The 24,304-nt window shown below is 48.1% G+C and overlaps 1 protein-coding gene across 1 annotated transcript in view; it reads right to left on the bottom strand.

Annotated features, from left to right (window-relative positions):
- SLC7A5 (solute carrier family 7 member 5) overlaps positions 1 to 24,304 on the bottom strand; it is a 49,546-nt gene that overhangs the window by 12,893 nt on the left and 12,349 nt on the right. The window contains exons 2-8 of the mRNA XM_090062440.1: positions 19,912 to 20,037; positions 5,390 to 5,495; positions 4,645 to 4,689; positions 3,108 to 3,231; positions 1,997 to 2,100; positions 1,659 to 1,755; positions 204 to 353 (exon numbers count right to left, since the gene is read on the bottom strand). Of these exons, the coding sequence (XP_089918566.1) occupies positions 204 to 353; positions 1,659 to 1,755; positions 1,997 to 2,100; positions 3,108 to 3,231; positions 4,645 to 4,689; positions 5,390 to 5,495; positions 19,912 to 20,037 (752 nt within the window). The remainder of the gene's footprint in view (positions 1 to 203; positions 354 to 1,658; positions 1,756 to 1,996; positions 2,101 to 3,107; positions 3,232 to 4,644; positions 4,690 to 5,389; positions 5,496 to 19,911; positions 20,038 to 24,304) is intronic.

The raw sequence follows: 24,304 nt of genomic DNA, 5'->3' as shown, positions 1-24,304 counted from the left end.
TGACTTGTTCAGGTGGCAAAGAGCACCCTGTCCTCTCCTCCCTACACAGGTTCTCTCCCTCTTATTTTTTCATGTAAGAGAGCCTCTCCCCAGAAGCCTTTAATTCCCATCATTTTCTTCACCATTAGACTTGCATCCTGGAAAGCCGGGGCACAGAAGGAATAGCATGGTGTCTGCAAGGCTTCCCGCTCCACCATCCTCACCTTAATGGGCCTCTCCAGCTCTGGCTTTTTATAGCGGAGCCACATCATGCCGATGATTGCCAGAGCCACGCAGAGCCAGTTGAAGAAGCTAAAGAAGTTGATGACGGAGAAGATATCCTTGGAGAAGGCATACATCAGGGTCATAATACACTGCAACCAGAAACAAAAGCCATGAGCCAAAGGACAAGTGGGCAGAGAACAACACACACTGCCAAAGGGTAACTATCCACCCTCCAGAAACAGCAAAGGAAATGCAGGCGAGCTTAGTGGAGGTGCCCGAACTTTTACTAACCTACTCCATGGAATTATTTCAAAATGAAACCTGCTATCCAAGGACATGTTATGGTAACAAGAGACATATCCAGTGCGGCGAGAAGGGAGGGGAGGTGGCAAGGAAAGTGAATCCAAGGTGATGGAAGAGCCAGACGTGGAAGGGACAATGCACAATGATTGCACCCTACAGCTCTGCTAGAGGCACCTCTGTCCTCATCTAAGTCACTGCCTGCTGTTCCTGGCTAAGTCCTTTCCATACAGCTCAACCAAAGCATTTCAATCCTCACACTCAAGCCTATCCACGCCAGTCCCCTTGTACTTCTGTTACACTACTGTAAGTTATTTTGTGCGTCTTAAGCAGCAAGGGTCCTGGGAAGCAGTGATTCCGAAGAGAACCTGAAGTTCACAGTGGACAACCAGCTGCGCAAACTCCCAGTGTGATATCGTAGCCATAAGGGCCAACGCAATCCTTGGATGTATAAACAGAGGCATCTGGCTTAGGAGTAGAGAAGCAATATCACCCTTGTGCTTGGCACTGGTGTGACTACTACTAAAATAACGTGCCAAGTTCTGCTTCCATAATTCAAGGAGGTTGACAAATGGGAGAGTATTCAGAGAAGAACCAGACTGGAAAATATGCCTCACAGGATACATCCAAATTGCAATGGGGGATGTAATAGCTGCAAGCATATGCATGCTTGTTTTAGTTTAGCTAGCTCAGTAAAGACATGTCTGCCCTGATTTTAGCATGGGCTAATAGCCCAAGGAATTCCTGGAGTCCGAGCTCACCACTATTGATATGCAAGTCAGCGAGTTAAAGCTGCAAAGGGTTTGAGCATAAATGCTGCAGTCACACCTCCGATCACACAGCACAAATACTCACAGATTCCATCTATTTAGTTTAAACAAACAGAGACGAAGGTGGGACTCAATCACGGTCTGTAAGGACATGCACTAGGAACAGAAAACCTGATAGTAAAGGGTTCATCAATCTACCACCCAAAGGTACCAGGCAAAGGTAAGAACCAGTGGCTGGAATCTAGACATATTCACTCAGCCTAGGTAAGAAGCAACTTGACCCATGAAGGCAATCCATCTTGGGAACAATTCACCAAGGGATATATTGGATCCTTGGAATTAATTTGTTATGTGATCAGGTCTAAAAGCCCACACGACACTTACCGTAAAGATGAGAGAAGGCACTGGAGTGAGAAGCCTGGGATGGATCATGGACAGGATGGAGGGCAGGTGGCCCTCCCGGGATCCCACGAAGAACAGCCTGAAGGCAAAAAAGCAGTTACTCTTCCAGCCACCCCCAGAAGCTGTCTGGGATCACTCGTTCAAGCCAGGATTACAAACAGGACTTGACAGGCCTGGCTTTTGGGTCCTGGGCAAGACCTTAAAAAATAACCACTCTCGCTCGCCGGACCTTTCCCATTGTGTTCATCTATGGCTGCACTTCCAAGAGCAGCTCCAGACCAAGAGCAAGCACCGGGAAAGGAAACCCGCAAAAAACCTACCGTGAAGAAGTAAAGAGGGATCCGTTGACAGATCCAAAACACGACAAGCCAACGAAGACAGGTATGATCCAGGACATCATACCGAGGTGATAGTTTCCGAAGTCCTAGGAGGAAGCAACAAGAAAGCCATTCTGTCACCTCTGAGCACCTGCAGCTGTCAGCATGGTTTTAAAAATCAGGACTGTACCACTGACTAACTAGGCACAGTTTTCCATATTGCCTTTTCCAAAACTTCAAAGCACTTTGCACACTTGAGTTATGGCCAACAGAGTTTGCATTGCTCAGCATTCCCCCTGTGGGTGCGCATTCGAGCAGGGCCAAGCACACCATGCAACTTTTGAAGATCAACAAGATGCAAAATTCTAGAGCAGACAGAAACTGCAGGATTCCACCTGAGCAAATATGGTTCGAGTTGGCACCCCGATTTATGTAGGATCTTAGATGAATGGAAATCACAACCTGACTTGAGTCTAAACCACCGCTGGATGAATCCAGTTCCATGCCAGCATCGTTCTCTTGATTTATTTCCAAAGCAATGCAACCTGAGCTGGTGCCTGTACTATCCTCAGTACAAACTCAGAGAAGGGAGCCGCTTACTGAACCACAAACACCAATATATATCGGACTGAAGGGTTCCTCTCCAATTGGCCTGGTTGTCCTAAGCTAGTGAGATTACTCAAGGCTGCATTTTCTCCAGGATTTCTCTTGGCACTGTGATTTTAATTACTACAGTAGTACTTACTAGAAAAAAAATGGGAAGAATGAATAAAAAAAGAACTGAGCAAGAATAGCCTGATTTAATATGGGGGTAGCAACCTTTTCCCATGCTCAGTTAAGCTGTCGGCAGCACCTCCGAAAATTCATGAACAACAGTGCCATTTTATTAAACGCTTGCCTTTCCTTTCCTCTATGATGACTCCAACTCAGTACCTTTTGGGAAAACTCTGCCCACCCCCAAAACCTTTCTTTATTGCCTATCAAAAAATCATGTTTTTGCAAGCAGCCATGCTTACAGTGCTGAATGAATCAGGAGATGCAACTAGAGATTACAAGACTGGGTCAGCCAGTGTAGGAAAACAGATGGGTGCATTCTGGATATGCTTTATCTTACCACAGCCACGGCTTCTGATGTCAGCATTTGCTCTGTCGACAGTGTAGTGAAGTAAGCCAAGTTTGTCAATACGTAAACCAGGGTGACTACAGGCAGTGAAATGATGATGGCCAATGGCAGGTTTCTGAGAGGAAAGTGAAAATCATAATGATGGATTAGGATCCAGGGCTCCGTAGTTCAGAAAGAGACGTATTTCAAGGCACAGTGTGTGCTAGGGAAGGAAACTGCTCTTGCAAAGGTCAGCTTTTCTGAACAGATTTTAGACTAGCTTAAAAAGGTGCCACAAATTCTTCTGCTTTTCTTTGCCGAGCACCCAGCTTCCAATCTTGATTTTGCTCTCCATGGAGGAGTAGAAAACATCAAAATAAAACATGATTCCACCCGAATGGCAAGGAGGCAGAGCTAGGAGTGGCAGGAAATGGGACTTGGCGGGAAGAAGTTTGTGCAAAGGACACCGAGTGGCTGAGCAAGCAGTGCTCAGGTTTACTGAAAAAGCAATTCCTTCAAAGACCCAGGGCATGCCTCATGCCAGCTCGCCATGTTAAAACTTGCACAGTCTCCTGGTGTGAGAATAAGCACTTGTGTGCTGGTGGCCTTTTAGAAGGGAGACAGAAAGATTAGGGGTTTAGCTGGTAGTCAGCACATTAAGACCAAAGAGCTCACTGCAGCCCCTGGGAAATACACTTGGATGCAACCAGAATACAGCCACAAAGAGGCTTGTGTAGAGGCACATTTGCCCTTTCTGAGAAGTTAACTCAGTTTACACACAATAATTAAAAAGAAAACCCTTCCTAATGCAGCATATAATTGAGCTGTGCAGCTCAAAGCCACAGGAAGTCAAATGCTGTGACTGCACTTGGAAAAGGAGGGGATCGCTACAGCCGGCAAATACCTTTTCAACTATGCTCGCCAAGGAAAGGGTAATCAAATCTGATCTTGCAGGGGTCAAGCAGGTATTGGCCCCCTATGTAACTGAACCCACAGCCAGAATCTGGGTTTTGCCAAAAAATTTCCCATGTGGTATGGTCAGCCTCGTACAATCTTGGAATAAGCAAAACAGGGACAGAAAGGCCTGTTGCTTTGGTTGCGCAGGGGGTGGCTGTTTAGGTAAGAAATAAAATAGCAGCGCTGTGGGAGTCCCCCTGGATATTTTGTGGCATGTAGTTCACAAAACTGCAAGAAAACACCAAAAGGAATAGGAACACCTTTCCTCCACCCACCAGTAAATCACAGTGGGCAGATGCTGGACTGCCATGGTGAGGAACTGGGACTTTCCACTGTGGTCTACCACAGGGCTGCTGCACTGACTTGCATTTTTACTCCCTTTTTGTCCTCCTTCCACAAGCAAAAAAACAAATCTCATTATCTATCAGGCTTTGCCCATGGCCGAGATCTCATTTTTTTCTTCAAGTGAAATCTTGTTCCTGGGGATGGTTAGTAACATATTTTTGCTGCATGCAAAAGGCAGCTTCACACCAAGGTCGACCACAGGTAAGTTTTCATCCCTAACCAAGCAGTCGCCACGGGGCATGCATACCTGTAGGGGTTTATCATCTCCTCAGTGACAAAATTCAAGTAATTCCTGCAATTTAAAAAAAAAAGATGAGATTAATTCTGGTTGCAGCACATGATGACAATGAATCCAACAGCACCCCCCCCACACACACACACTCTGTGTACACGCGGGTGGAGATGCCTGTAGTAATCAAAGGGCTCTGGAGCACCTAAGGAGGGCATCCTGCATCTCAGTTCTACAGCAGAGGTTTGAGACCTGAAACAGGTGTTTCCCGTCAGTCCGGCATGCAGTGCAGCTGGCTTGCTTACAATGTGATGGATCTGTGCATGTCGGGACAGCTAGCAGCACTGCTACATTGACAGGACAACAACGACTGCAATAGCCCTCTGTTTGCACTGCATGCAAGAGCAACAAGACATGAATAAAGAAGCCACTAAAACAGGGGGTCTCAGCTGGGGTACCACAAGATTCAGGGGGGCTGTGATAGAAAAATGCATCTCTTGGTTTTCCTTGTACCCCCTCTCCACATAGCTTGGGCATTTCTCCAGGGAGCCCCTACATTTATTCCTTGTTTTAAATGCTCTAAAAAACAGTGCTTCCTTGTAGCTGCACCTACTGCTCCCCTGCAGGCTAAGACCCCAGTGTGACTGCCACCAGACAAAAGGATGTGATGGCACTGTCCTCTTGGGGATACAAACTCTTATCAGGAGCCAGAGACAAGGAATGGCGCTGCACTGTGACAACAAGAAATCAGCCTGCATCTTACCAGCCTCCATAGGCAAAGAGGCCGCTGTACAAAGCCAAAACGATGTTCCCCACATCTACTTTGGTGCCTTCGAAGGCGTGTTCAGGTTTCAGGCTGGACACGTTACCTAAAGAGGACAACAACAGAAAAAATAAACTTAAAAAAAGGGACAAAGATTGCAAGATGTAAGAGCTGGCCATACTGAATTGCACAGGCCTTCCCAGGCTGACATGGGCAAGCGTTGAAGGCACAGTCCCACGAAACCCTTGAGCTGAAGCTGTTGGAGAACACCTGTTGTGTCGGGGCCTGGGCGGTTGTGTTAGGGACAGCGTGTTCTGGTTTCCATAGGGTTGTTGCCTGCCGGCAAAGCAAGCTAGAGAGAGGATTCAGGCTCAAACCCCACTAAGATAAGTTAGCAGCTGACTGAAGCTGGATTTCTCCCTTCCCTACAGTGTTGGCTCCCCCGGTAGCAGAGAGTCTCTTGGCCACCTCTCCATGCACAGCCCTTTGGAGCCCTTCTCACACACCAGTGTTGTTCCAACACCATCTTTGCACCAACAAGTGTTTTTTCTTGATAAAAGCCACGGATTTCCTCCAGTTCCCCCAGCAATCCAATTGAGCAGAATGGTGGGAAGGGAAGTCACGTACTTTGGGGTCTGAGTATTAGAGGTTCCTGTTATTTGTCTGCTTTTGAAAGAAAAGGGAGACTTGATTGTACACTTGCTAAGATCTCTTCCAACAGAGCCACGGCGTTTATTTATATTGCTTTAAAGCTCTGCTGTTATTTTGTTTCGTGCCTTTTGATCTCGGGCCTGACTCCAGACCTGGGGTGAGGGAAGCCACAAGCCTTCAATGCAAGAAGTGCTCTCCTTTGTGAGGAAGGAAGGGGGGAGCCTTGCAAGATTTGGGAAGGCACGTTAGCATCTGACTCGACCCGTTGCCTCCCATGTGATTCTTCTTAGGGCACGGATCTGCACTAATCGCGCAGGCAACTGTATCACATGGCAATCAGCAGTGCTCGGGGTTGAACCCTCCAGACACCGCAGACCACATTCATCTCTGGGAAGAAAGGGTATTTCTGTAAAAAGTCTACCTTCTTTGGACTGCAAAATTGCAGCTCCCTTGCAGTGCCCAGCTGTTACCAGCACCACGGTTACAGAGGCAGGATAAAAGGAGGACCATGGGATGCGAACCAAAGTGACAGAGGGATTGCTGGGCTCAGCCACTTCTGTATCCAGCAAATGCTATCGCTGAGAAAGGAAGGCTTTTTTCTCTGGTGCAAGGGCTCTGCATTTTCTTCCCAGGGTGGGCTGTGCTCTAAGTCGGTGCCAGGACCAGCTGCCCAACTACATGCCCTCTAATGATGAGAAAACACATACTTCCCCTTCTGCCCGACCCCATGCTTGTCTCCTTCCCCTTACGTCTCTGCCCTGCTCCTACCTCTCTTTCATCTTCACTGACAATTTAGCCAATTATACCCTGGCATATGCATCGAGTGCTCCTTTGGTCTTGCCATGTGATGGCTGCACCACCTGAGCCTGCTCTTGCTAAGGTGTTTGGTCTAATCTCTTCCACCCCTGCAACATGTTATTCAGAGCTGGCAACACGGTCCTGGATACACAGCAGCAGAAAGCACAGCAGCTCCCCCTCCCCAACACCCTCGTGACAAAGAAACGGTGTTGAGGAGAACTCGGCAGCTCTCCAGCATTTCTTCTTGAGGATACCAGATTGCTAAGCACCGTCCCCCCAAACTTCACCCTGCTCTCTCCCAACTTGGACAAGTCACGGCTTGAATGTTGAGTTGTACAATCTTCACACTGCGCTGAAAACCTCCAGAGACAATAAATAAAGTGATGGGCAGTTCTTAATACATCTTGAAGTCATTCCCATATAGAGTCTATAGTAGAAAGAAGGTAGGATTTGTAATGGTGAGCATGACCATTGAGACAACACACCAAGAGATGTGGGGGCATCCTCCAGCTTTTGAAGGCTTTAAAATCAGCCAGAAACTATGGGTCTGGCAGGAATGACTGGGTGAAATGCTTTGGTCTGTGCTCTGTAGGTCAAACCAGTTCCTCTGAGTGCTATCTGAGGTTTTAGCTGTGTGCTGTCCTTATCCCAACTTGTTTTTCTGAGGAGCGCAACAAGTCAAATCACTTGGAAAGGGCTGAACGTTGGCTAAGGAGGCTAGAGTAATGTGGCTGTGTGCCCAATGTCTGCCTACTCAGGACCGCTGCCAGCCAAGCGAAGTCCTTCCTTGGGCAAGGCATGTATTTGCATGTGTTGCCTGCACACATAGCAACAAGATCGCTAAGCCCAGAGAGCATCAAATGATAACCTATTCGAAGGCTGGGGGGTTTTGTTTTGTTTTTTTTGTTTTTACACATCATACTCTTGCCCAGACCCTAGCTCATTTCCTATGGAGGGGCAGCTATACTTGTAACAGAGTCCTTAAGAAGAAAAATTTTCTTTCCATTTTAAAAAAAAAAAAAAAAACACTCTGTGAGTTTTGCTCTGCTTTTTCCACCTCTAACAGCTGCTGTTCCTGAGGACAAGCAGAGCTGCCCCTCTCACACCAACGGCCAGGGGACCAGGTATCTGCAGACCCCAGCCTGAAATCCATTCTCCCCAGTGCAGGAAACATCCCTGCCTGGGAACTGTGGGATGCTTTAGCTTGCGCGCAAGGGAGGGTCTGTTTAGCTCAAATCCAGATTCGGTGCCATGCTGTGTGGCACAAACACCTTGGCTTTGTATCAAGAGGCCTGGCTCTTTCAATCAAACCGAAGCAAGCCAAGCTGCAGGATGCACGCCACGGAAGCTGCACTGAAGCACGGAAAGGGAAGCAAAGCACAATGTTTCATTATTCTCAGGAGGGTGGATGAGGAGTGGTGGAGAGATAGGACGCTGTAAAACCACGCAGAGTGCGCAGACCTGCCAGAGCACGTACATCGCGCACGCTTTGAAACGCCAGTGCTGGAGCATTGCCACGTGCCACTAGCACAGGAGCTGCTACTTCAGCAGTGATGGAAATAAGAAGGAGGGGAAAGGCTCGTGTGGGGGTACTGCCATGCTGCAGGCAAGGCACATCTGTCCAGAGCTCTGAGCAGCAACATGCGTGGGGAGGGTCTTACTTTGGAAAGCTCTCTGCCTTCTCTCCTGTTTCCTGCACACAGGTCTTTGCAGGCCCTCTGCTTTCCTCACTCGTGCACCATGAAAGTAAATGCCATGCACACAGCTCCGCGGCCCCTATTTTCTACCCTCTCTTTTAGTCCCTCTGATCCCACACCCAGTTCAGGATAGGAGCCCCGTTCCTCCTCAGCATGCTGGAGAGGCTGCCAAGAGCAACACCGGGGCTCTCCGCTCCCTGCCCAAGGTGTGCAAACCTTTCCCTTGCGGTTCCGCGAGTCTCTAAAACAAAGACCGCCTGCATCAATTGGTGGGAAGCTCAGAAGCATGCAAAGAAAGGAACAGACTGCAACAGTGAAGGAGATGAGATCCCAAGACAGAAGCGGCCTTTGAGTCCATTAAAAGCTCTGCAAATTTCAAGCCACTCAATGTCTCTGTGCTTCTTTCTCCTCGGTTGTACAATGAGGATAGCTATAGAGGGTCTGTTAAAAGACCAGGGGACTTGGGAATCCTGAACAACATGCAAAGCTTCCTATTCCCTGTGGCTTTGCTTGCCTGGGGGACCCTACACCAGTGCAATGGCAGGAACACATAAGGAGGGCATCCTGCAACAGAGTAATCTCCTTCTTCCTACCCCACGGCAAAACCCTGTCCTACCCAATCTGCTGCAACAGCAGTAGACCTCAGGGGATGATGAAACCTCAGCAATGATGTGGCAGGCAACATATTATACATATGGCGGGTAATAACGATTGTCCTCTGACTAGCAGATCAGAGAGGTCCGAGTCATTTTTCCCACAAAGGCCAAGCCCAAGACTATATCCGCTCTGTGAACAACCTTCATTTATAAGGGCTTTTAAGATGAGATTCAGGAAATGTTGTCCCATACAGAGAGGCAACGCATCTTATAACTTTTTATCATAAGGGCTGCACACTAAAGCTATTGGATGTTTTGTAACTCATGAAATGGTCTAAATGTGCAGTTCTGACTGCCAGGGGAAACAGTGCCCACCCCCCATACAGCAGTGTCCCCGCTGAACATCACTGCAATGCACAGTGCACTCCATTTCCACACACGTGCCTATTCTCCTGCACATCAAATACCCTGTTAACAACGCTGGCTGCAAGGGCTGTTCTGTAGGCAACAATTTGGCTTTGCCCCTGAGCTCTGATGTAAATTGGTTGTTTAGCCGTACTTGGCTCCACAATTAACCAAATTAAGGTAACAAGCCCTGACATTAAGCCCTTTGGTGGCTCTGATCAGTTGCCAGGAGTCTGGTAATTTTACCGGCAACCTTCTGTCACCCGGGTTTTCCAACAGGAGGAACTTGTAGGAGTCCATGTACTGCATGTTGAGACCTTTTCTTTGAAAGCAGTCTTTTCTTCTCAGATCATGTCCATTCCAGCTGTAATAATGCAGATCTGCAATGACTAGAAGCAATTCATTGTCATCAAATATTTAGACTGTGGCTAATCAGTCATGAGATGGGGAATGCAACCATTTAAAGCAGAGGATCTCTTCAGTGTTCAAAGTAGGTTCAGGTCAGTAAGGAGATTGAGCAAAAAGGATGCAGTGTGTTGGACACAGGGAAAGCTCCAAGGGATCTCTGTTCAGTTCCGGCTCTGGCTCCAGAGGGACACAGCAGCAGTCCTAGTGATGGAGTCATTTAAGACAATGCAGAGGATGAAGCACTGGAGGATTTCTCACAGGGAAAGCCCAAGAGGACGGTTTAAACAGGAATTGAATTGCTGTCATCACTCTGATTCCCGAGTGGCGGGCTCATCGCACTTCTGCTGCACATCCAGCCTTGCATGCCATTCGAATGACTGCTGCAGGCAGAGCGACCTCATCTCTTTTCCTTAAGGCCCCGGGTAAACAAGCTTGCAAAACTCGACTCATGGTCAGAAAAACATGTGCCGGGGATTTCAGCAAGGGGCGGCCCTCTTTAGCTTTTGACTGCAAGTCAGGACTCCTGGGCAATGCTCGTGGCTCCTGCTGCTGATTCAGCCTCCCCCTGGGCAAGTTAGAGCTCCTCTCCGTGTCTCATTGTCTCCTCCTCCCCACCCCCCCGGGAGGAATAGGAAGCTTTGCATGTTGTTCATTAACTAATGTTCATAAAGAGCAATTATTTTTAGTCAAGACTGGAGCCATGAAGCGCATTCAGGCTGCCAGATTTCCTCCCCCTTCAGAGCATCATTCCCTCCATCAGCGAGCCTGAGGCATTCAGAGGAGGATGGAGCCTGGGAAAGGACTAGCTGTCTGCTCCACCTTTATGTTCCTAAACTAAGAAGGGCAGCACAACACGCCTGTGACCTCCCCTTCCAGCCAGCTCCTCAAGCCCTGACCTAGATATGAATCAGACCAGGACCAGCCAGAAACCCCCCGCCTCCGGAAATTAAATCTTCTGGACAGGGTCCTGACAAGGAGCCCCACCTGGGACTGCAGCCCGGATTTTGCCTTCTTCATCTCCTCTGCATTTTGCTGCTACCACAGGAGAACGTCCTTGTCCTGTGCAACCAGCTCTTGAGATTTGCAAGTCCTGAGCTAAGCGGTGCAGAAGCTGCTACTTAGAAATTTCAGATACAGAAGTGTCAGTACAGGGGGTTGGGATGAGGCCAGGCAGGCAGGCAGCTGGGTGCGTGTCTAATGCCTCCTCCAGCAATTAGAGAAAGCAAAGGGAATGGCCCAAAACGCAAGGAGTAGAGAGAGCCTCCATGCTGCAGAGATACGTTGCAATGCTCCCTCATGAGGGCAGACTAATGACAGGATGCTAACCCTGAAAAAAACAGTCCAGTTATTTGCCAGCCTAAGTGTATTTTATCCTGGCTTTGCTTAGTACAACAGGTTTAATCCACATCCATAGAAATCAGTGGCTGAAAATGGAGTCGGGGGCAGGAGGGAGAAGCAACCTGACCAGGCTCCTAGACAGACTGAACAAGAGCTATTTGAAGACCAGCCAGATTGTTTGTGCAACAGATCCAGCGACCCTTGGGAAAGGCAAAACCCTCTATCTTTTTCCAGGATTGCAACTGCCAGAGGCCAAAAGCCTTCCCATCTCAATAAAAAGCTATGAAGAAAAGACAGAACAAAGCTGTTGATTGCACTGATCCATTATTGGCATAGGCTGCTCTTGGAAACTATTTGTGGGGGAAGAGACAGAGAGAGAAAAACACAGTGATGGAAGCAAAAAGGAAAAAACTAGGCAAATACCTAAGTGTTTACTGCTATTTGGTTGAGAGCATCAGCACTACTAACATAACTGTGCTTTAAAAAAGAGTAGCTGAATGGCTGTTCAAAATCCAGCCTACATTAGCAGTGACCCTTTGGCCAGGCAAGATAACCCGGGGGATCCCAGTGCTCCACTTGGAGGCAGCCGCTAGGTGGTAGTGCATTTCAGAGACGAGCAAACGAGCATCCTTGTCTGACCCTGCTGCAAGAAACCACTTTCCAAATGCAGACAGGACAATGCTCTGGAAAGGCATGCAGCTGGTGGCATGAGGGTTTTGCCTAGCTAGGACTTGCAAACATGTCCCAGCCAGCTGACAGTGAAGACAGAGCATAGCATGTCCAACACAACCCATGACGGATCTCTTCCTGCAGCGACAAGCATGTCATATCATACCCATTAGCATGTTGAGACAGACTTCTAAAGTACATCGTGTAGCGTCAACACGCACAACTGAAAACACCCTTCCCATGGTAACATAAAATGGCCACATGAATGTGATCATGAGAAAAAGTGCAATGCTTCTGCTGTATTTTTGGGTAGGACTGTTGTGCCTGCCTGCAGGCCAAAGAGCCGCGACCTATGTGTCAGTAATGCTGACTTTTGTCACCAAGACTGTAATAACTAAGAGCTGTAAAAGAGCAGATGGCAAAAAGAAAATGACTGGGCAAGAAGTAATTACCATTCAATCCAAATTAGAGCACACAAGCTGTGCGATGCGCTAACCTGCCACGACCACCTGACCTCGGGCAATTGGCACGCACCTTCCCCAGTCATGCCTGCCTGACTGCAGGCAAAGCTTTAGTTAGAGAGCACCAAGCCCATAAAACACACCCTGTATAATTGCGCTACTGACTCTCCAGTCTGAAATGCCTGATTAAGTCTGCAGGATGCATCCTGAAGACCCTGGTTTGGAGCTGTGCTTTTCCAGACACCTCATCCAGTCTCCTGTTGATGCCATCACCCTTTTCTCATGTGTGCCATCAAGTAGTGGTTGGCTAAAAGGACCCTTTCCTTTCAAATGCGGTGCTGGTAGACGGTTCTGCTATGGCACCCCAGGAGAAAGCCTTGAACCCAAGACACGCAGTGGGAACAGCATGGGCAGCAGCAAGACGAGCATCCTGGTGCCCCCTGCCTTAGCCCTGATATGCAGGGACCTGCTCAGAAGACAGAGAGAGATAGAGATGGAGAGAGAGAGGGCTAGTTCCCATAGACTGGTTAGCACAAGGACACCAGCAAGGAAAGCAGAGGCGTGGAGCTGAGATGGAGTCTCTTGTAGGCTCCTGGGAAGCCAAACCCAGACCCCCAAACTTATTCCATGTGCCTACGGCTTTGCCATCATTAGACCTGCACTGGTGACCCGCACGTCCCAAATGCCATACCCCGGTGACAACCAAGTCCCTGCACACCTAACCACTACACTTAGGGAAAGACATTTTTGTATAAGTGGATCATTACCGGGGTGTCCAGAAATGACAAATGTATGTTTAAAATAATCAAAACCCTGGCCTAGAAAGCAGGCCTGTTCACTGTTTACCTTAAGGAGACCAGGCTTTAGAAGGATGGAGGGGCAGCAGACTGCTGGACTATCCTGATCGTTGCAATGATGCTGACGGCCTGCTGCTCTCTGAATGGCTGAGTACAATTATCTCTGATTATATTATATATACAATTATCACTGGTCAGTGATAACACCCGTCCTGGAGCCTAACGCACGGTCAGCATCTGCCTGCAGATCGTGCTTTGACATCCTTAAGGGAGCAACACATTTTGTTCGTGATCAGCCAGGATTTCCAAACTTCCCTGTGACTTCAACAAGATCTCTCCACTTCTCTTTAAGGAGACTCCAGAACAAACCTGTTTTCTCTGTTCTTTTCTCTTCTGCTATTAACAAGACTTTATTTGGGTCTCATTACAGATCTGGTTTGATGGGCTTTTTACCATGCGTTCGGCTACTCTTATCACTAGCAGAGTGGAAGGAGGAAGGAAAAGAAAGTTTTTCCTTCCCTTGAGGCTGGCTGTAATCATGGGATTCGTCACAAACAAGGCCATTTTTTTTTCCAGCCAAGGAATTAACAAAGTGAACCTCATTAAGATAGGCAGATCAAAAGGGAACTTTCTAGCAAAAAGCAAAAGGATTCAATTAAAATGAAGATGCACACACAGCACAGCCAAGAGGCTGCCTTGCAATGGGAGCAGACAGACTGCATTTCTCCTGTGCTTTTATGGGTCTGTTTTGTGTTGCTCTGCTTAACTTTTAAAGGACTGGTTCTTCTTCTCAGCTTTTATTTTTAAAAACAGTTCTACATAGGAGCAGAGAATTTGCTAAATGCATTAGCTCCTCCAAATACCCTTTTATATAGAACAATGAACTGCAGTCCATGAGGTGTAGGTCCCAATAGCGCCTGATTAATTGGCATGCATATCATTAAAAACAAGGTGTGGTATCTAGTCACAGCCCTCCATAGCAAATGCCTGCAGCTGAGCCTGCCTACTCTGTCCTTAATTCACCCTGCACTTGTTCGGTGTGAACACAGCAAAACGTTTTTTCCCCTTATGGGATATATGGTCACCTATTTCTTTGTCATTGGATTTTATTGCTTTTCTTCATGTAATGAAAACACTTGACGGGAGAGAAAAGACAGAGCCAAAAACCGAGTGGTCACTGCCAGCAAGGACGTGTTTCTCTGCAGTCTCGTTAGATTCAAAGTCTGAAGAAGAGGCGATGGTAAAATTATCTTCCGCCGTTTACTGACACGGTAAATGCAAAACAGCAGCAGATAAAACTAATCATAAAAAGTTCAATCAATTGCACTCAGATGCTAAATCAAATGTCCTGGGAACACATAAACGCTTCCACTTTCCCAGATCTGAGCCAGCCAAGTCGCTGCAAAAATACTTTCAACTTGGAGTGTATTGGTCCAACAGTCGATGCCAGCCAAAGACTGAATTAACTGGACTGGTAACATCAAGAGACTTCCTTTTGTTCGAAGAGTCTCGGGATTGGTTGAAAAGAAAACAAGGGCCCACAGAAAAGAAAAGAAAAGAAAAGAAATAACCAAGAGAATGAAACTCCACGGAGGTAAGACTTGCTGTCGCCCACATATTCAAAGATTAAATGGGCTTTCAGGAAAGTTCCCCGTTTTAAAGAGTCAGCACTTTTAAAAAGTAAGGTCTACTGATGTGTTATTAGCCAGTAAGAGATCCAGCAACCAAGCATCGTACCGCCGTGTGCAACATTTGTAAACTTCCACCACAGGTGAGAAAAGAAAAAAGATAGTTCCTTGGATGTATTGCTGCTGTGAGAGGCTCTCTCAAGGACTGCTAGCTTTGGGAAGGGGCAAAACTAAGAGCGGGAGATAAAGGCAGGCACAGGAAAGGAACAGGTGAATGTACAAGTACAAGACTGATCAATCAGGGAGACGGAGCAAGATTGATGAAAGACAGCACTAAGACAACAGGATTATTCTATCCAGAACTGTGCAAAATAGAAGTCCAAACCAAACCAAAAGCAATACAGGGCTTTAGATTCAGTGCCTGGGGCCCAACAGAAGAGTTGGTGAGCTCAGAAACAGTGACAAGACAGGCATGCCTGCTTTGATGCAATCCCCAGAGCCCTTGCCTTTTCACTTGGATTGCCGTCTTCTGAGACCACCCAGAGATCCCTGATCCGACTGAGGTCCCTCTCGAGAGACACTGTGTGAATACAAACAAAGACCCGGGCTCTAATGTTAAAGAATGATTGATTCCAATTTCACTGTGCTTCATACCCTCTCCTCAGCTGTCATATAGGCTAGCAAGGCCTGGCAGAAGCACAGCGTCTTCCAAACCAGAGGAGCAAGCGAAATGCCTTAGACATGCAACGTGCCACATGATTAACTTTGGCACATCTGGGATCTTGCAGGACCACCAAGAACTAGAAGCTCACATGACTCGAAAGTGTAATAGCTGTTGTATCACATGCCAACATGTGCTTGGAAAAACAGACAGTAACAAATATACTCCGATATTGGCAGGTCTCCTGTTTTCACCAGAGGATAAGCAGAGTGTGTATACATTGGTGAACTCCTGACCTGCACCATGCACAAGTGCACCTGAAGTGGGCACCAGGGTAAGTCAGTTAAGAGGAAGGCAAGAGTTTTAACCAAGAAGTCTTTGCTGGAAGAAAGACAGGAGACACCTCTCCTGCGCCAGGTGAATTGTTGTTGCGAGATGTGAGTGCATGCTGCAGTACAAAAATGAGCAGGCACAGAGAGGAAGAAGACAGCAGGTCATCAGTTAGGCTTTGAAAACGAGCATAAAGTGTATGCGACTGAAGAAGACAGGATGGCTTCTGTACGCACGTGGCCTACAGGGATAACCCCTTTGGGTACACGAGTCAGTAGATTTAATCTGGATTACACCTGGGGAGCAGCAGGCAGTACCTGACTCATGCTCAGCAAAGACTCGAAGGTCTTTGTCCCGGGAGTAAAGCTGCTTGGAAGATACATGGCAGAATTATTCATCAAATGATGAGAAAACAGTAAACGCTACATGCTGGCCGGGGCAAACGCTGCATTTGCTGCCCTCCACCTCCATGTATTGACAAAGTTCATCAAGAAGCTGCAGAGTTTGGGGCTGGGCGGTTTTGGGGGTTGTTGTTTTTCCTCTTGGTTCTCAAGGGGCGAAAAGTTCAGCAAAGCCAACAGGGACATGAGAACAGAGGTGGGAGGTATATGTTGCAACAAAGCCTTGAACTATGTTCCTCCAGCACTGTAGGCATTCAGCTGAAAGGAAAAAAATTCTGATAAAGCAAGGAATTCTGCAGAGACAGCAGTGTCTCCCGAAGGTCAGGCAGGAATGAAAAGGAAAAGGGGGGAAAAAAGAAGAGAAAAGAAACTGCCGCCCCCCCCCCCATAAATTAGGCAGAACAAAGGCAGGCAGGACCAGCTACAAATGTTACTTATTCCCATTTCACAATAAGTGCCTATATCACTGCAGAAAAGAACTTTATTTTTTTTTACAAAAACAGAGTTTCCAAATTCTCTTCTGCTTTTTTTTATCTATCCATCCTAAAAATAGCAAAAGCTTATTTAGGCAGGTTCGTTAGCCAAACAAATTTGGGGCCATATGCTTCCCTAGGCACAAATGATTTTCAGTGGAAAGGCTTATTATAGGAGGAAAAAGCAAGGGACATTTCCTCTGTTCTCCCAAACAGAAATCTGGTTAAAAAAGGAAAAAGGTGATTTAAGGGAGAAAATGTTGCGACTGCAGCAGTTGCTATCATGTCTGCGAACAACAATGCCAGCTTGCCCAGCCTCTCCAACCCACATACCTTGACCAAGACCGAGGCGTATCACCTCTCAGGTGAGAACATATTCAGGGTGCCCCTTTAATCCTTGGCTTTGCTGCAGAAAGTACCAATATAAGGGTGTGATTCTTAGTAGGCATACTAGACACAACCTACGCACACATGAAAACTCAGTCTCTGCCCTTTCACCAATTAGGCAGCTAATTTTTCCATAGGCATTGCAATAGAAACGGGTCCTGGGGAGGGATCTGAAAGACAGGGTCGCTGTTTTATGGACAAGTCCAAAGATTAGGGTGACAGACAAGGGTGGTTACGAACATGGGGGAGAGGAGGGCAGGTGCTGAAACAAATACTTGTCTTCTAGGAGCTGAATTGAGATGTGGCAGCCAACTAGGTACAGAAAGTACAAGAGTTATTATTTGCAAATCTTTTGGTCACAGCAGACTCTGAAACTTGGAGTGAAAGACCACGTGTCAGTCCTAGAAGATGTCCAGAAAAGAAGAACTCACTTGATTTGCAACTCCCCCCAAAAGTGGGTGTACCGCACACAAGGGCTGGAAATGCAGAGCTGGACCCTTGTGTAACAACACTCTGCCCTGCCACGTGAATTAGAAACCTGGCTCTTTGCTGGGCCTGAGCATGCTACAGACTCCAGCGCTTTGCCTCCAGGAATCACTTCCCTTTGAGCAATGTGGATGGGAAAGCTCTCATCACCCCCTCTCATTCCTCATCCGGTTTCCTTTCAACAGTCAGTAGAGGGCACAGTCCAACTGGTTACAATCACTCGCCGTGTTTACAAACAGCATTTTGGGAACAACAACAAAAAATCTTTCATCTGTGCAGGGGGGTCGGATTAGATGACCCTGAGATCCGTCCAGCCCTGTAATTCTATGAAGATCCACAGGAGCCAGCGTACCAGCTGGGATGCCATTTCTGTCCTGTGTACCTCATGGGAGCTGGCAACGTAAGCTGGCAGAGGACTGTAGCAAACAGCTGAGATAGCTCAGATCCCAGCATAAAGCCCGCAGCTCACATTTGCCACTGCAAGCCACAGCTCGCATGCACAGCCAGTGGAGAAGGGGAAAAAATAGAAGGCATCGATTTGTTCGCCTTTCATGAACAAATGTGATTTTCCTGTTGCAAGCAATATGCTCTGCTGTTAAGGAAGTAGTATGCCCCAATTATACAATTTAAGGATATGCCTGTTCTCCCATGAGCAAAACATATATTTGAGCAAGGTTGGTTTCTTTGCAAGCCTTCAGATGGTTTCAGGCATTTCCCTGTAGATGATAAGAAGTTCGGGTGGGAGAGAAGGGACAGAAAGCAACAGTGACCTACAGCAGGGTCTCTTTGCATACCAGCTGAAAACAAAATGGCATTTGCTGCTCATCATTCAGCAAAGTCTGCTCCTAAAACGAGCACTGAACTTCTCACTAGCCCTTGTCTGAACCGCTAGGGTGTCTCTCACACCCCTTCCAATGTCTGCCTTAACTAACAGAAATGCCATTAACTTTTAGATGCGCCCATCTTTGATCGTCACAAGTCTCCCCGAGGCTCTCAAATTTCTTTCCAAATTGCATCCTCCTGAATTCATTACAGGCAGCTCTCCGTAGGCTGTGATCGAGTTATCTGACGAGAACTGGCTAAAGAGATCAAGATAAGAAGGTGGATGTCTGCTGCTTTGCAACATTATTTACTTGGCCCTTAGGTTTTGATCAAACACAACAAAGAGCTGAATTCAACCACGACTGACTTCTGTGCTGCTAACACAGGTCCCAGCAATGATTTTAAAGAGGTAAAATATGGAAGCTTGTACATGAAACACACCCGCACGCTTTTATAAAGGGAAATGTCACGCTAACATACAGAGAGACACTACACTCTTGCCATGGGTTTACAACAGGCTTGCAGTGCACCTGTGGCCAAGTGGGACCCCCCGACTAGCCACAATGCTAGATGCCCCACTTGCCTTTGGGCACGCCCCCCCCACTGACTCGCCTGCCATGCTTTGTTATTGATTAACTGATCAATCTTAATTAGGCGGGAGGCTGCCTATTTACTGCCCCGATGCCAGGGGCACTATCTGCAGCTCCGTACCCCCCCTACACTGCAGCCCATGCCTTGTGTCAAGCACCCCAAAGGTGCTCCACCACAGCACCCTAATGATTGTTCCCTAATGAAAATGGGGATTTCTTAGAACAATTAATCTCACGGGACTCTAGAAGCGCGTGGAAGATCACAATTCACCTCTATTGTTAATAAAAGACCCAAAAAAATACATTCTGGAGGTGAACGTCTGTAGGCAGCTGTTATTATAGCCCGAGAGAAGATGGAGGAAGGGACCAGGGTACAGGTGTGTCCCAACACGAGCAAGGCAGTCTTGGAGCCTCTAAGCTTGAGTTTATTTTTAACATCAAGTGTATTTTTAACATCATAAAAACACTAAAACGAAGTTGTCAGGATGTGATGCGCTGTTGAGCTGATCTGGGGCCTGCTATTTCACAATGGATAAACGAGAGAGTCAATCTTTGATCTGTCCTAAGGCAAGATGCAAAAGCAGCTCCCCTGTCAGTTATTTAGAAAGAAAATTAATCCACTTGTACTGAAATTTGTGGAAGAGTCAACAGCCTTGCATTATCACTCACAAATCCAGGTATGAAGATACCACAGCTAAGTACATACGCTGGCTTAGCATTGGGTTTTCAAAAAAGCCACCAGCTGTGGCTGCATCATTGAAAACCACCACCTGCCTCAAAGAACAGCGATGTACGTGCATGACTTGTTATATCTATTGGTAGAAAACATGAACACCAAACCCAGCAAAGGAATAAGTAGCAGAAACCAAGAGAAAACTCCCAAGACCTGCTCCCTCCCTCAACTGCAAGAGGAGACATACTCACCCTTCCCCAGCTGAATGAAGCCAAGGATGATGATCAAGGCAAGCGCCCCCAACTTGGCTGCTGCAAAGGCATCCTGGACACGAGTGGCGGCTTTCACGCTGTAACAGTTCACCGCTGTGAGCAGCACTGGAAAACAAGAGACAGGAGACAGAAGTCAGCTTTCACCGCAGAACGGGCAGTGTACCATGGGATGAACCACCGGCTTGTGCTTCCTCTTAGTCAACACACACCGATTCCTAAAAAGGAAAAAAATAACCCCTCAAAGCTCACAACCGTGCCCAGCTGCACCTGTTTTACAATTTCCCACTTCCTGTACCACTCACCCAAAAACAGACAACTTTGTGCCATATACCAAATGCCACTCCGAAGGATAGTGTACCACTGATTTCAAGGTCTGGCATATTTTGGCTATCAAGTTATAAGTCATGACCTGTCCAGGTAAGGGGATAAAAGGGGCATGGGTTGCAAGCCTCCCTTGTCCTTGTCTTAGGTTTTGTGGCATGTGGTCTCTGTAGACTGGAAGCTCATGGGGGCAGACACCTACCTGCCTAGGACTAAAAACAAAGACCGCTATTGTTATTATTAAGCATGTGGCTTCAATCCCCGCTAAGCCAATCCAATTACTCTTGTGATTGAACCTAGTTGCATATAATCGCCACGTACATACAGCCCCGAGGCTATTTCTAGCATTGATGACGTATACTGTATTACTAATGGCCCCAAGGCCACACTGTGCTTCTACTGTACACACACGAAGGGACAGTCCCTGCCTTGAAGCACTGGCAGTCTCAGTACGCAAGACAAGAAAGTGTGGGAAAGGAAGGAGAAGCAGCCTGCCCCTGAAGAAGGTCATTGGCAGAGCTGGGAAGAGAACCAAGGTCTCCCAAGCCCATGTCCAGTATCTCATACTGCCTCCAGACACAGACACAAAGCAAAAGAAAACTCTCACGATCAAAAAGATGTGTTTACAACAGGATGCAAATCACATAGCTCTTCTCGCCAGGTTGCCTTTCTAGTCTTTTCCTAGAAAGATGCTCAAAGTAGTAGTTAGTAGGACCAGGGTTAATTGTGGGCCGTACACTAAATACAGTCCCTCCTATAGGGCTCTCCTTCCCTTCCTCCCTCACACCGAGCACATCCGCTCTCCCCCATGCACAGGGCGCTTTCGCCAACCTATGAGCTTGGACCCAGCACCATATCTGGCTCTCCCTAGCAGGAAGGTAGCTACCCTGCTCCTCAAAAAACAGCCAATTGCAATATCTGCCTTTATCTGCCACACTGCATCCAGGTTAATTGTCATCCTTTCATCTGCAGACCCTGGTTTATATTTTTAGTTTTTGGAAGGGTGGAAGGGAGGCTCCCCAAATAGGTTACATACAGTCCTGCCTGTACCAGCTTCTCCTGCAGCACAATTAGAAAGGAAAAGAAAGGAAGTAGAATACTACCAGAGCAGTGGTGACACTGGTGATCATTCAAGCACAGCATGCCAGCAGCTGTCCCGATCACTGCACTGAACTCACCGGCTTTCCCAGCGGAAAGGATGGGAAGGCAGCACTGCATCAAGCATGCCCCATCAGCTAGCATTAAAGAAAGTTAATGGGGAAAGTGCCTGCATATTGCCAGGAGAACTGACTGCCAGCCCTGGCAGTTGGGAGGGTTATGCTAGCATGCCAGCAAGGCAGATTACCATTATTTTAAAGAGGACTGTCTATTCCTCCCTCCTTTCAATGAAGAGAGGCGGCCGAGTTGGCTGCACAAAATATTGTCCCCAAGGGGCCTTCAGGCAAGGGTGATCTCACACACTGCCCAGCCATATGCAGATCAGCTCTTCTCTTTCTATTCATCCCACTGGTTTTCAGAAGCAGGGATGCTTGGTGTGCCGTAGGGATCCTGCGCTGCCCTTCCCCGCAAGCCAACACGCACGGTGCAGTTTGTAAACTGTGATCGTGTCTTCGCCCACCTTGACTCCAGGTTTCTTACAGTGCTGCCACAACTTTTGGAGTCCCAAGCAGGGATTGGAACCCTGCTACAGGAAGCATCACACAATGAATGAGCCGTCTTGGGATATGAACAACTCTGCCCCATCGCCCTCCGGAGGAAGCAGGCGTGCGTGTGATGCTTTCTGCAGACACGGGGGCGGTTGCTCCATTGCAGGGGTTGGGTAACAGCATCAAGAGGGGGAGAGAGGAGGAGAGCCCCACAGCTGAGACCTGGAACAGCGTATTCACTCACAGACCTCTCCGGCCTGTTTGTTTGAAGCGATTAAAAAGACGACCTGCCTCCTCTTCAGCCACTGGAAACAGCCAGCCCAGGGCAGCGAGCAGACAGGTCAGCTAAGGTTATGTCTGCGCCCACTGGGGCAGGCAGGAGGCTTTTCAGCCTGCATCATGGTGCACGCTATTCAGAGCAGACAATCCTCCATCCCCATGCCCCCCAGCTGGCAGACCCTGAGCCAATGTGTCCTCCAGGCCATGACACAGGATATTTTATATGCCGGCCAGTAATGCATTCGCACTATATAGGGGCTGCCAGCCAAGGGTCTGACTCAGCCTCAAAGACTTCCTGGGGGGTGGGAAGAGGAAAAACCAACACACTGAAATGCAAATCAGTAAAGCAAAGTGTGGAGGTGGGGAGAGAGGGGAGGGTTTTTAAATATTCTCAGCTAGGGTCTGACCCGCCGCATGACAAAGCAATGTGCTGGGTCTGCTTGTATCGCATCCAGGGGGACTACGTTCGGGGAGTGAATCCAGCAGCACACTCCCAGTGCCCCGGTGATCAGCCCTGGCATGTCTGAACGCAACTGCGCCTCTGCCCTGTCGCACCCGGTGGCTGACTCAGGTTTCTGCTACAGCCCAGGTTCGGCGCCTCGCACAGAACAGGCGCGGATCTGACATCAGGGCTCAGCCTCGCTCTTACTGCTCCAGCGAACAGTGAGGGTGATGGGATTTCCTGGTGACTCACACCGCCGCCACGCAAGGGACAACTGCATCATTCATTCATAGGGCGCTGAGGCTCCCTTATAGTCACCGGATGGTCAGGACACGGGGCAGACCGCACAGGTTTACCCTCCTAACGCCGCACACGTAAGGGCTGCAACAGGAGCTTGAAGGCTGAACCGAATTAGTGCGAAACAAAGGACAGGCCAGACACTGAATCGGGAACAGACTCCCCAAAGAGGGGGCGCAGTCCCCAACCTTGGAAGTCTTTAAGAGGAGCCTGGACAGACGCCTTGCTAATCTCAGCAGTGTCCCTGCCCGGAGCAGGGGGTTGGACACGATGATTTTTCAAGGTCCCTTCCAGCCCTTTATTTCTACAATCCTATGCATACGACTGCATGATAACGGATAGATTTCCCCCCCTCCCTTAAAAGGTCTGTAGCTTCTGGAGTCATGTGAATGAGCAGGAATATTCCTGCTCAAAGGAAAACACCCCAGTCTGCCAGCCCTCAGGGTGGTAGAGGAACACCTGAAAGATGTGACCCCATTTGGGGGAAATGACCGCAAACCGGAAGGCAAATAAAAAGGACCCCAAAAATGAGGTTTTTACTTGGTTTGCTTTCGCTTTCTGTTTTTTAACATCCAATTCTCAGGCCAAGCCAGTGGTTCTGTGGGGTCTGGTTGGAGACCATGAACCGTCTCGCTTGAATTGGCGGTGCGCATCATGTCAGGACTCCTTGAACCCCTTTTGTGGGCAGATGGGCAACACAGGCTGGAGTGGTGGCATCCTGTCTTTCTGGGCTCAGCTCCCCACCTCGTGCAACTGAACTTCCATGGGGGAGGAGGGAACAACTCTGGTTGACCTGCTGCGACTTCCACGAGACAGCAAACAGTCAGGACCAGTGCATGCTGTACTGAGCTGAAAAGCCCTCCTTTTCCACAACTTTGAACCGTTATCACAGCTGTTTTCCTGCAGACTGTCCCTGGAAGACATAATGCACTGCTGCACCTCCTGAGAAAGGTCTGACCTTGAGCCCCTTTGGCAGGAAGAGAAGCAGGCAGCGCTATCAAAGCTCAGCAGGATTATGGTGGAGAGATAGCTACCCTATCGCCCTGCTGCAACCGACTGCAACGCATCTGCCTTAGAGGGTTTTCTTAGAAGGGGCACTGTCATGTTAGCTCTTTTATAAAGTGCTCCTGTCTTAAGTTAAGCCTACAGGAAAGGGGCAGGGGACATCCTGAACTCACAGTATATTGGGCATTAACAGAGTAAAAACGCAGACCTGTGGCCTGCACGCAGGGCTGAGACCTCCTACATTCAACCACTGGCTCGCAATATGCTAGGGTCTGATGCAAGCCCCAACTTCTGTGCCTCAGTTTCCCCAGCTGTAAAACAGGAACATCACCACACAGCTGTCACAGAAAGTAATGCCCGCAGAGTGCTTTCAACGTCAGAG

This window comes from Crocodylus siamensis, chromosome 9, assembly GCF_052110815.1.
Source record: "Crocodylus siamensis isolate JL-2025a chromosome 9, ASM5211081v1, whole genome shotgun sequence".
NCBI classification, from domain to species: domain Eukaryota; kingdom Metazoa; phylum Chordata; order Crocodylia; family Crocodylidae; genus Crocodylus; species Crocodylus siamensis.
Note: the sequence above shows the minus strand (reverse complement) of the source record. Positions and strands in the feature narration are given on the sequence as shown.